Source organism: Capra hircus, chromosome 26, assembly GCF_001704415.2.
Source record: "Capra hircus breed San Clemente chromosome 26, ASM170441v1, whole genome shotgun sequence".
Lineage (NCBI taxonomy): Eukaryota > Metazoa > Chordata > Mammalia > Artiodactyla > Bovidae > Capra > Capra hircus.
The window spans coordinates 14,377,711-14,391,005 of NC_030833.1; the positions used below are offsets into that span (position 1 = coordinate 14,377,711).

The 13,295-nt window shown below is 46.2% G+C and overlaps 1 protein-coding gene across 1 annotated transcript in view; it reads right to left on the minus strand.

The window, feature by feature from the left end:
- Positions 1-13,295, minus strand: part of SLC18A2 (solute carrier family 18 member A2) — a 44,988-nt gene that overhangs the window by 7,573 nt on the left and 24,120 nt on the right. Inside the window, exons 11-15 of the mRNA XM_018041342.1 lie at positions 5,224-5,302; positions 4,979-5,030; positions 4,041-4,104; positions 1,811-1,930; positions 1,556-1,689 (exon numbers count right to left, since the gene is read on the minus strand). Of these exons, the coding sequence (XP_017896831.1) occupies positions 1,556-1,689; positions 1,811-1,930; positions 4,041-4,104; positions 4,979-5,030; positions 5,224-5,302 (449 nt within the window). The remainder of the gene's footprint in view (positions 1-1,555; positions 1,690-1,810; positions 1,931-4,040; positions 4,105-4,978; positions 5,031-5,223; positions 5,303-13,295) is intronic.

A 13,295-nucleotide genomic window follows, 5' to 3' on the forward strand; every position in this document is an offset into this window, starting at 1 on the left:
CCAGGGCCCTGCACTACCTTCTGAGTCTTACACAGTCTCCTGGGTGACAGAATCATTTGTAGGTGATTTTTTTTTTTTAGTCAAATAGGGTTGGGAGTAATCTTCATTCAGCCTTAATCAGATTGATATGGTGGCAACAGAACAAGAACTATTTTCTGTGATTGCACAGAGAATTTCCTGACCCTGATGGGGGCCAAGGAACTCTGCTGGGGTCAGACAAAGGTGGCCAGGGAACTCAGATGACCAGGCTGGAAAACAGGAAGTGCCCTGAGAGAGATGGGAAAGTTGTTCGGAGCTGGGGAGGCGTCAGCAAGAGGAAGAGTCAGATGGGTGTGAGTAATTCAAAGATACCTACTTAAATCCTATATAATAAAGGACACAAGACCAGTGCTCAGTGCTGGATCCACTTCTTAAATACACTGAACAAATTAATAAATGCCCCAAATGCCCCAAACAAAGACTACACATGACCCAACTTCAGGGTCTGTGTCTGTCTTTAAACCTACTCTTTGGGGAAGATCATGAAGAGGGCAATTAAGAAATGCCAAAGCCTTAAAACCCATTTCAGTTCAAAAGTCATGGAGAACTTCTGACGTACTCCCAAGAGCACAGTGCAAGGGAACCTCACATCCATTACTAAACAAAAAAATACCATCTCCCCCGGCCTTGCTTCTCTCATTCACTCTTAATCTAAGGCCCTCTTCTTTCAACCAGATGAATGTCCATTAGCATCGGACTTTTAAAAAAAGTCAGCAGCAGCAGCACCAGGTATGAACACTTATTGGAAAGGGTAAAATGACTGATGCATTTCAAAATTCAAATTTAGAATTGATAAGTTTGAATTTGTTCAAAAGGGGAAAACTTTATATTCAATACTGTATCTTGCCTATAGCTAGGATTCTGGTCATGAAATTGTTAACTTAAACATTATGAAGATGTGCTCACATGTGCCCAAAAGTACATAAAACAATGTTTTTCCATAAGTGTCTATTACCTACATTAAAACCATCTCCAGAGTCTTATGCAGAAAGACTTGGGACACTACTACTGAAAACCATCAGGGTTAGGAGAAAAGCAAACAGGACCAAAAATGGTTGATCTTAGGAGTGAGCACAGGAGGTAAAAAAGTTATGTTCAAGATTTCAAGAAGCTTTGAAAATTAAATTGTTTAATTTTCAATATGCTGCTGCTAAGCCGTGTCAGTCGTGTCCGACTCTGTGTGACCCCATAGATGGCAGCCCACCAGGCTCCCCCATCGCTGGGATTCTCCAGGCAATCTATGTTTATATTTGGTTGACAGAGAGGTATATTGACAGCTAATCTATATATGAAAATTATTTCACTCTTCAAGTGTATAAACATAATGCTTGATACAGTCAAAGAAGTATCTGCTCCATGTGGTATAAACTAAAAAGGAACTCTTACAATTTATATTTGGGGAGTTCTGTTCAAAAGGAGTAGAAATATATTTTAGAACCAAGCCATAAGATGCTAGCCAGAAGACCATGCTAAAATGATCAAGAAATACTTAATTGCATCCTAAAACTTTTCTTACCATTTTTTCTTCCTTGGCAGGTGGACTTCGAAGAAAAAAGCAGAGAGGAGCAAAAAGAATATCAATTATTCCAATAATTGTCATGAGCCATGGAAATCCAATTGCCTTTGCGATAGCCCCACCAGCAGAAGGACCTTTCAGGAAACAGAGAATTAGATGTAGGCAGAAAGATGCAAAGGTTTAAATAATTTTCAGTAGGCATTATCAATCATGTACTAAGAAAAAAAAGTTCTCTTGGAAACCCAATGTCCTTACCTATGGCATATCCCATACAAAACGCTACATCAGCAATGGCATACACGCTCCCATAGACCGACACGTGCCGCAGGTCGACCAGGTAACCCATGATGGGCATCATTGATGAATCCACCATGCCTGTGGACAGTCAGGGAACACAGTCTACAGAAAACTGATGGAAACCAACAGTGGGCTGAACGTCAATGACTGTGTCCTAACCTCACAACCCTGCCAAGATTCTTCACTGCTATCTGCCAAGTCTTGAGGCAAACTCCCTACAACAGACCTTTCACTGAAGACAGACTAAAGGTGCCTGAGGCTGGGACTGGAACTCAGACTACTATTTGCCTGTTCCCTGCCTTGCCTCATCTTGTCCTCCACTGTCTGGTAGACAGCACCCAGTCCTCTAGGGGGCTTGCCTGCCATTCTGCAGACCCAGAGCGATGCTGGTTACTGGCTGTGTGAACCCTGAGCCTGCTTCCTGTGGGTGCTTTCCTGATTCACTAGTTTCTGGTCCACATCATCCTCTGCCCTCAAAGAGGGCATACATGCCTCACCCAGCCTCCTCCCCACCCACAGCTTGGCCTCACTCCTAGATTATGAGAGTTAAAGTCAGAAAGCATAGAGAGAATCAGAAGGAACCAGAACAGGAAAGAGCCTAAGGGATTGTCTGGCCCTACTCAGGAAACTAAAATCAAAAGAGGTTTGCTCATTTAGTTGGCTAAAACACCAAAAACCATCACCACTGCCAAGACCTGTATTAGGACCTCTGGTCTCTAAAATAGTCAGAGAACAGGAAGCATAAAGAAAGGATATGTGTATTCGGAGTTCTAAATCCAAACCCCTGGCTGGTTAAGCATCGTCATGCTTTATCTCTCTGAACGTCACTCTCCCCATCAATAAAATGGAGATGATAATGACTGGCTGAATGAGATGATGGCTATGAACACACCTGGCAGGGCATTCAAACGTCAGATCCCTCACCCGCACCCCTACAGAGGCAGGAGGGTAAGGGAAATTTCTTGCATTCAACTAGTATGTGCTGATCACCTGAAATGTGCAAGGTGCTGGGATAAGGGTGAACAGAGCAAAGAGTTGAAAACTAAATTATGATTGTGAGTGATGCTCTGAAGGCACTGTGAGAAGCTATGTGTATGGATTCCCATATGTATGTGTATGTGTATGAGCGACTGAAGTTGCTCAGTCATGTCCGACTCTTTGCGACCCCATAGACTGTAGCCTACCAGGCTCCTCTGTCCATGGGATTTTCCAGACAATAGTATTGGAGTGGGTTGCCATTTCCTTCTCCAGGGGATCTTCCCAATCCAGGGCTCGAACTTGGGTCTCCCGCATTGTAGACAGACGCTTTACCATCTAAGCCACCAAAGCTCAACAAAGTTGGGTTAGTGAGTGAGTGAAGTCGCTCAGTCGTATATATATGCACGTAAGCTGGGATAACCTAGCCTGGTCTAAGGGGTCAGCAAAGGCTCCATCCTCGCTGCTGTACCAAAGATCCAACTTCTGCCTTTACCCTGCGACAGATTCACCTTTATCATGATTAATCTGTATATTATAAATGAGAAACAAGCATGTGCTATTTATCTAACATATGAACGAGATTTTTCCTAACACATTTCTTACTGTGCCTCACATTGCTACAAAGATTTATCCCCTTTGCTTGTGAAAATTCCCACAGTACAGCTGGTCATCAATACATCAGTCTACCTTTTCTGTACCAAACCTTATTGAAAACTACATGTGAAGCCTTTGTCCCCCAGCCTCATATGAGAAGGTCTGTGCACAGATATGAGCCCAAACAGATGGGTTCTGAGTAAGCAGTTCTCCTGTTTGCCCAGGCTCAGCAGTGGAGTGTCAGTTTGCTTCTGTAAATATCAGGCTTTTACAATACTGGTTTTCAGGAAATAAATGACTAGTTCATGAAAGCCAGTACCTGTGGACAGTCTACAAACTGTACATGAGCTAAGGTGCCACAGCCTCCTGTCAAGCATCTAGAAATTTTAAACCGAGTAACTATAAGTCTGCCTAAGCAAGAACTCTTTTTGTTTGTTTGTTTTGGCCACACAGTGCACCATGCAAGATCTTAGTTCCCCAACCAGGAATTGAACCCAAGCCCTTGCTGTAAAAGTGCAGAGTCCTAACCACTGGACTGCCAGGGAAGTTGAGGAACTCTTTCTTGGTACTGGGAAAACAAACTTTTAAATTTAGGCACAAGGCTCCAATGACTTACCAATTGCAAAACCAACTCCGAAGTTGGGAGCTATGAGTCCATAGATGTTTTTTGCAAGAGGAATCTGTAAGAGGAAATACATGTTATGCCAAAAGAACATGCTATTCAACTCTGAATTATCACAGAAAATCTTAAAAATAGGTTTTCTCAGGCCTGTTATGTGTGTTCCCTTCTGAAAGAAGTAGGAGGAGGGAGCAAGACGGGGTTTGGGCAGAAGAGGACCCTCCAAATCTTTAATAGAGTTGAAATAGGTTTTGTGACCACCACGAAAAGCTAGTTCACTTTCATATGTGAAAGTTAAGCCTAGCCTATACTCCATTTTTTTAATAGTTATTTTTATTTATTTGGCTGCACTGGGTCTTAGTTGCAACATGCGGGATCTTTAGCTGCAGCATTCGAACGCTTAGTTGCTACATGTGGGATCTAGTTCCCTGACGAGGGATCAAACCCAGGCCCACTGCACTGGGACGGCAAAGTCTTAGCCACTGGACCACCAGGGAAGTGACCATACTCCATTTTTGAAAAGAACCAGAAGGTCTCATTTGGGGTAGATATTAGCCTTTGGTAGACGATGTTTTATTCTAGAAAAACATCTTGCTACTGTTTCTGGCTAGTTGCCCTAAAGTGTTCAAGCCACTGTGATATTTTAGAGGCACAGGGAGAGTGGAACAAGGTGAAATAAAAACAATGTAATAAAACATTCTAAATAATTTCCAACTGACATAAAGATAAACCCTTTGGAGACTCTTGTCCGAAGTTTTTAACATGATAACAAATGAGAAGAAAATGGAAGATTAATAAAACTAAGTGTCAACAAACTTCAAACTGCCATATTTGTTGGTGACTCTTGCCCAAAGCAAAAGTTTCATTTACAGGTTATTTCCACCTGTCAAATGTCATCTTCCCCTCCACCCCCCGCAATGTCCTCTTTTACTCACACATAAAATGCTCATTCCGACAATTATCATTCCTAGAAGAGCACAAAGCCATCTGTCAAAAAACAAAAAAGCACCATTAGGAAATGATTCTACCCCCCCCAACCCAGGTTTTCAGTGGAAACAACAGTTTATAGCAGTGAAAGTTTCTAACAGTTATAGTAGTGAAACTAGAAACACTTGGAATTTTTTAAAGTAAGTTCGTTACTGTAACAGAGTGAGTGTTGGGTTGTTTCATTTCATCTTACCTCCCCATTTTGTGTGCGAGGATCCCAAAAACATTGGTTCCAATGAGATAAGAGATGCTAGCTGGCAAGAAAGCCACGCCTGTAAATTTATGAAAGGGACACCTTATCAGTACAGATATCAGTCACGTGTGAGAAAAACTAATAATTGTGAGGCACCACGCTTGTGATGAGAGCTGAGGAAATGAAGCCCTGGGACCTGCACCCAAGCAGCTAATATCCGGTGTCTGATGGAGCTAGTCTGGACTCCACACGGCTTATCCGTCCACACGAAGCTGCCAGCCGCCTCGCCACTCCAGAAATGAGATTCCTCCCTCTATCGTGCGCTTCATCTCGCCCCCACCTCTGCCTGGTGGCGGGTTTTACCAGGCGAGTTGGGGTGGATGACAGTGACGGCCCCTGGCTGTGGAGCTGCCAGCTGCCACCCCACACAGGCAGTGAGCAGTGGTGGTCATCCGCTCCCAGGTGCCTCCGTTCGTATGTGTACAGCAGAACAAAGACATGGGAACTGACAACAGTCAGGAACACTGAGATGAGCACAAGGCAAAAAACATTAAAACTCTCCCACGCTCCATCACTCAGATAATCCCACAGTTGTTTTCCCTTGCAAGTTCTATGTACATAAATAAATGCGTAAGCACAGGAGTTTTGTCTTTAAAAAAAAAATAGTATTATACCTACAGTTCTACATCTGCTTTTTTTTTTTAAGATTTATTTCTTTATTTTTGGCTGTGCTGGGTCTTCATTGCTGGTCAGGCTTTTCCCTAGTTGCAGCGAGCGGAGCTACTCTTCCTTGCAGTGGCTCTCTTGTTGGGCCCACAGGCTTCAGCAGTTGCAGTTCCTGGGCTCTAGAGCACAGGCTCAGGAGTGGCACACGGGCTTAGTTGTCCTGTGGCATGTGGGATCCTCCAGGGATCGAACCAGGGATCAAACCCGTGTCTCCTAAAATGGCAGGCGGATTCCCTACCACTGAGCCACTCGAGAAGCCCCATCCTGCTTTCAATTCCCTTTATGAACATCTGTGCATGCCAGATAAATAAATAAATACGTGGTCATTTTTTTGTGGCCAAATCCTATGTGACTGACAGTTTCATGTTTTCCCAGGAGAGGAACTTTGCAAGCCCCAAGCTAAGTTCACAGCTGACGAGGGCGATGGTTGCCTTGAACATGCCTCTCTGCCTTGAATAGGAAAGCCTACTCAAGCCAGCCCACGCTTGGTGGCCAGGGCATTTGTCCACATCAGCTCCATCTGGCCTCCATCCATCCTTAGGACAACAGGACAATCTCTTTTCCAAAGATGGCTTTTCAAACTTCTCACACTTTTGGTGTTTTCCCTTGAAATCCAGAAATACCAGGCTGGTTCCTAAGCCTTGCCCACAAGTGGTAAACGTTGCTTTGTTGCCAATCATCTGACTGCATAAATGGTCAGCAGCTCCCCACTCACTCCAAAGGCCCAGGGCCAGAGTCCTCCTCGTACAGGCAGCTCACTAGCACACGAGCAGCAAGTGTGATCTTACCTCTCCAAAGACACACTGGCTTCCACTACTCCCCCACAGGCACTAACACAAGTCATCAAACTCTCAGATACACAGTATTGAAGGAAATCAAAAAAGGGGATATATGTAAACATACAGCAGATTGCATTTTGCTGTACAGTAGAAACTAAAACAACATTGTAAAGCAACTATGATCCAATAAAAATTAATTAAAAAAAAAAAAACTCCAGAAAGGCCAAGCTTCCCAGAACAGAAGGGACTTCAACAGTGATTGCTTACAGGAGCTAAATCTAAAACCAAATCATTCTAGATTTGATAATCTGGAAAATAACAATTAAGTGCAATCTCATTTCACGTTCCAGGAAACCATTTCCATCACACTTAGCAACATACAGTGGCCACATAATTGCTAGAGGTGGCAGGATACAGCAAACATCACCGGCAGCTCATGCCCAGCTCAGTGCTGGGCTGCGGCAAAGACAACGGGCACAACATGGTCCTGATCACCATGAGAGTCACTTCAAAGGATCAGAGGACATCTGAACCACGACATGGCTGAGCTGGGGTTGCACACAGGTACCAGTGCCGTGATCAGGGAACCAGAGTCTGCAGCTGGCAAAGCTCCCCAAAGTAGCTGGTGTTTAAACCTGACCCTGGCAGGGGCATAGCAGAGAACTAAATTAGTCTGGAGATGTAAGAAATCATGAGGGCCTTTGTCTGAGGATGAGTGTCAGGAGGCATTAATGAATGAAGCACACAAACTATCGGAAAAGTGACAGCATGGATACTGTGATAAAGAGCCGCTGACATTCAGCTTCAGCATCAGAGAAACAAAAGGAAAACAGAATGGGGGGCCCAGGCCCACCTGACGGCGCAGCTGCCATTCTGCCCAGACAGTGACCGCCCTGGGGACTGAAGTCCCAAATGAGATGATCTGGTTTTTCTAGAGAAGTTGGAACTCCAGATTCTTACACGAAGTCGCCTGATTTTTACATGCTGGCAATTCGTATTTTAAAAACAAAGACCTCATGCCAACACCTGTGCCAGCCAAATAAAACATACTTCTAGGCTGCATTTGGCCCAGAACCTGAGCAGAGGTTGGAGAAAGTGGTTGGTACAGCATCTGGCCAGAATGCCTTGCTGGTGACTCCTGACTCCCCAGGTGGAACATGGGAAGCATCACTGAAGCCGAAACATCAAAGCAGGGATGCAGACAAGCTCAGGGGATGCCCCAGATGAGCTACGTCTTCCCAGGCAAACCAGCTGGGATGCTGAGTGCACAGGAGTAACCCAGGAGCCAGCACAGATTGTTTTCCGCGGACGGCAAACAGAGCTGACCCTTGAACAATATGAGTTTGAACTGCTCAGATTCATTTGCGTGTAGATTTTTTTCAATAGTAAATACTACAGCTCTACACGCCCCACGTTGGGTAAACCCACACCTGTGGAACCACAGACACCAAGGCAACTATAAACTATAGCCAATTTCCAACTGTGAGGAGGGTCAGTGCTTCTAACCACCCCCCATTGTTCAAAGGTCAGCTGTACTCTCAGATGGCAAACACCAACTTCATGATTCTCTAGCCAGAAGCATGGAATTAGGAGGGGGGCAACAAGGTGTTCATTTCAGCTGGGGATTTACCAGCTGAGGCTTGAATGGGTCACTTGAACTTCGAGACAGAGACGGCAACAGCTCCCACTGCACACACCTCACAGGGAGGCTTTGAGGATCACGTGGCAAAGTGAGCACCAAGGGCCTTGGCACCTGCCCTCCCAGCCTGATCCCTGTGCCCTGTCACTCCACACTCACCCCACCTGACCCACCATTCACCCTGGCACGCTGACCTTCCCCACACTGCAGCAAGCTGCTGTGGGCGGGGACCACTTCATCTGTCTCCCTGCAGCCTTGCTCCGCAGCGGCACACAGGAGGTGCCCAGAAGCAGAAGCAGCTGACCATTCAGAGGAAAGACCCTGAGCAAGGGCGTTCACTTCACAGAGCTGAAGGCCGTCCCTCGAAGGCACCCCCACTGGTCCAGCAGCCTGCCCCATGGGGAAACAGGCAGGGTGCGTGTTCGGGAGCCCAGAGGGCCCCCTTCTCCCTACAAGGTGCAGACAGGGCCACACACGTTCTTTGGACCTCAGGCTCCAAGCTCCCGATTCGTGTTCTGACACAGCCTCTGCATCCTCGGCCTTCTGGGACCTCCACTGCCTACATCATCGACGGAGCCAGCCTCTCGGAACTCAGAGAGACCTCAGTGGGCCTCACGGAGGAACTGCTCCAGTGTTCCAAGAGGGGGCCATCCATCTCTGCTTTAGAGACCAAGGCTGGCAACCTACTACCTTTCCAGACAGCCTTTCAGGGGCACCTCCTAGGACAGGGCGGGCACCCTGACACCAAGCCCTAAGCCTTCCCATCATCTCCACCCACCAGCCCTGGTTCACATTCCAGAGCCAAGAGCAGCAGGCTTCAACCCCCACCTCATGAGACCCTAGACCAGAGGGGCAGAGCTGCCAGGTCTCCAGGAAACAGCTGTACGGCCTCCTGGCACTGGATCCTCGGGGACAGGCCCAGCCTAGGGGCTCCTCACCTGGCTGGGAGGGGCCCAAGGGGCTCGGGAGAGGTGGGCAGCAAGGTGCCAAGGGCCCACAAGGTGGGGAGTGGGGGGAGATCCCCCCTATACAGGAGATGACACTGTAAATGGGAACAGAAATCTGATTCTCTAGAAGTCTAGCTCTGGGGTAAGGAAGAAGCCAGGTCACTGGTGGAAAGGTATGGGGTTGGGGCACCATCTGGCCAGAGAGATAAGCCCTGCAAGAGGTCCTCCTGATGAAATCTAGGCAGCCTGTGGCCAGCTATCTAATCAGGATGGCCTGGGTCCCTGACTGACGTGAAAGACTTGACTGTGTTTACGTGTCTGGAGAGGAAGGAGGCGAGGCCGCTGAAGAGCCCTGCGTACGGCCAGGACGTGGTCAATTAGGGCGATGAGTCAGTTAATTGGAGAAAACAGAAACACCACAGCAGCATCTCTGCCCAGGAGCACGTGCAAAGCGAACACGTAGCTCCACTCATAGCCACGCGCCACCCCCCAACACACACACAGACACACACACAGACACACGCACACACACACAAACACACACACACAGACACACACACACACACACACACACACACCCACTGCCTGAGGACCCCTGCAGGCCCCAGTCAGCACAGGCCAGAGGGAAAGAGCCCGAGAAAAACACCTTCCATGGTGTCATCCACTGGTATCAGCACTGAGACGGAAGCTGTCTGATCCTTTGCAAAACTGCTATTCGCTAACTTGAGGACAGAAGCCCATGCCTTCTGTGAAGCGCTAAGCTCGCCTTAGGACCCTGGGGAGCCTCCACAGTTCCTCAGTCACCTCCATAGCCAGGAAGTTCAGAGTGAGATTTCTGCTGAGAACTGGCCTTAGTTGAGCTCCCAGAATCTTTCCTCCTTCACTGAATGACTCTTTGTTGTTGAGGGTTTGGTTTTGTGGCATAATCCACAGACCAGACAATTCTGCGTACCCTTTTAAAGGACACAGTTCACTGGTTTGTAGTATATCCACAGGGCTGTGAAACCACCATTAAGATTTAATTTCATAATGCTTTCATCACCCACAAAAGAAATCTCACACCCTTTAGCAGTCTCTCCACATCCGGCCCAGCTTCTAGCCATTTGGGGCTTTTTAATGAAGGATTTTTTTTTTTTTAATAAAAGAACACAGAAATTCACTGCAGACCCCCAAAGGACTAGTCCCCAGGCCAGGCCAACTGGAATAAGTCTGGAAGATGAGGGACCAGCCCCAATCAGAGGGCAGCATTTGTGAAGACGCCTCTGCAAGGGCCACGCAAGCTCACCCAAGGAAGGTAGTGCTGTGCGGTGCTGTGCTCAGTTGCTCAGCTGTGTCTGACCCTTTGCGACCCCATGGACTGCAGCCCGCCAGGCTCCTCTGTCCATGGGGATTCTCAAGCCAGAATACTGGAGTGGGTTGCCATGCCCTCCTCCAGGGAATCTTCCTGACCCAGGGATCAAACCCAGGTCTCCCACATTGCAGGCAGATTCTTTACCAGCTGAGTCACCAGGGAAGACCAAGAATACTGGAGTGGGTAGCCTATCCCTTCTCCAGGGGGTCTTCCCAACCCAGGAATCAAACTGGGATCTCCTGCATTGCAGGCAGATTCTTTACCAGCTGAGCTACCAGAGAAGGTTGGGGGGCTCTAAAAATGTGGGCTTATTCAGAACTGAGAGTCTCCATCTGAAGATGTCAGTACGTAACGTGAAAGAACTGTGAAAAGAAACTAAACTTCTAGGAAGGACAACTGATAAATTCTTAAAGAAATGTGTACATGCAAGACCTAGTCTTCAGATATCAAGCAAGATTCTCAGGCTACAGTAATTAAATAGTAAGGTATTGACAAGGGGATACAGGCAGACAAATGGAACACAAGAGAGAAACCCAGAAACAGACCCAAGAACGAAATGGTCGTTTCGAGCAAGTTGGACATGGGAAATATCAGATGGATTCCAGGGCGCCTGGCTCTAGGGCTGGCTGGCTACAAAGAGAACAGTAACATCAGGTCCTTCTCACACTCTTTTACAGCAAAAGGCATTCTCTGTAAAACCAAGAGCTAAATGCAAAAAAAAAAAAAAAAAAAAAAAGGGCAACTCATACATTTATTGAAGGAAACTCAGTGAAACCATAATCTTGACATAGGAAAGGCCTTCCTGAACCTGACTTGAAATGATGGAAAAGCCTGCTAAATCTGACTCATGGCATTTTAAATGTTCCAAGTGACAAAAAGGAAAACAAAAACACCTGAGAATACCTATTAAGTCAAAAGACATAAAACAAAGGGCTATATTTGCAAAAGATCTGATAAAGATTAATATCTGAACATACAAAGAACACAAATTTTTTAAAAAGGATCAAACAATAGAAAAAATGGGCAAAGGATATTAATCAGAAATCCACAGTAAAGGGAATAGATATGGATAATAAACATATGAAAAGGTGCTCAATTTCACTCACAAAGCAGAAATAAATCAATATGAGATCCCCTTTCTCACATACACTCAATGGGGAAAGGCTGATAACACCTGTTTTAGTGCAAGGCCACCAAATATCAAAACACAATTTAAGTTTAGGAATTTGCCCTATAGACACAGGTACTTTCACACTTGAGCAGGAATACATGGAAAGGATATTTCACTGCAGTGTGGTTTCTAATGGCAAAAACTGGGATGAAACCAAATGTCCAGCTAAGGACAGGTAGGAAATGTATGGTATAATCATAACACAGAACAGAAAGAAATCACTAGTAGGAATGATGGGGATGTCCCTAGTGGTCCAGTGGCTAAGATGCCACACTCCCAGTGCAGGGGGCCCAGGTTCGATCCCTGGTCAGGGATCCAGATTCCACATGCAGCAACTAAGTGTTTGCATGCCACAACTAAAGATCCTGCTCAGCCAAATAAATAAATATTTAAATTTTAAAAAGGAATGATGTTGTTTAGTTGCCGAGTCATTTCTGACAATTTTGCGACCCCCCTGAACAGTAGCCCTTCAAGCTCCTCTGTCCATGGAATTCTCTTGGCAAGAACGCTGGAGTGGGTTGCCATTTCCTTCTCCAGGAGATCTTCCTGACCCAGGGATTGAACCTGCATCTCCTGTATTACAGGCAGATTCTTTACCACTGAGCCATCTGGGAAGCCAGATTCAGTTAAACAGGGCAGACTGAATCTATAGGGTTTTCTAAATTCCACTCAAATTTTAGTAAAGGAATAAAAGAAAACTATACACCCTCCGCTGTCTGCTCAAGGAGAAACAAAATGAAAAAGCAAAATGCAGTGAGAAGGAGGATCAACCAGAGGGAGAGAAGTGAGGTACATGGCAGAGAGCTCCGGAACCTTCCACCCTCACACAGAGTGAGCAGAAGCAGTGAGACCTTCGTGCCTCAGAACCAAGGATGTTCAGGAGCTGAAGGCTGCAGGTGCTGTGAATGTAAGGCTGAGAGTGGAGGCTGTCAACCAGAAAGAGGCTGAACCGCCCCCTCACCCGCCCCGTCCTCAGTGGTTCAACTGGCAGGAGACAGTTTCTTGAGAGAGACTGAACTGAAGAGGTTCAAAGACCCCAGGTAATGACACGGGAGGCTGAAACAAGGTGGGGGAGAGAGTCTTGCTACTAAATAGTAAGAGGATATTCTTTCAACAACCCCATCACCACTCCCTAACACATACACAAAACCACTCAGAGAAAATATGAAAAGACTCTTCAAATGTATGATATGATGACATCAATTATAAAAGCTCAGTTGAGTCCAGAGGATGAAGATGAAGAAATCAGTGGAAACAGGAAAGGCAAGATAAGAAATTAAAGCATAAAATGTAGGGTCCAACATCTGACCAACCAGAGCACCAGAAAAAAACAGACAGAAAATGGAAGAGGGGTAGGATTAAAGAAATAATATAAAAAGATTTCCCAGAACTGAAAGAAGGGGTTTCCTAAGTGTTGAGGAGGCTGACCATGCGACTGCCCAGCAGAGTGGAGGAAAAC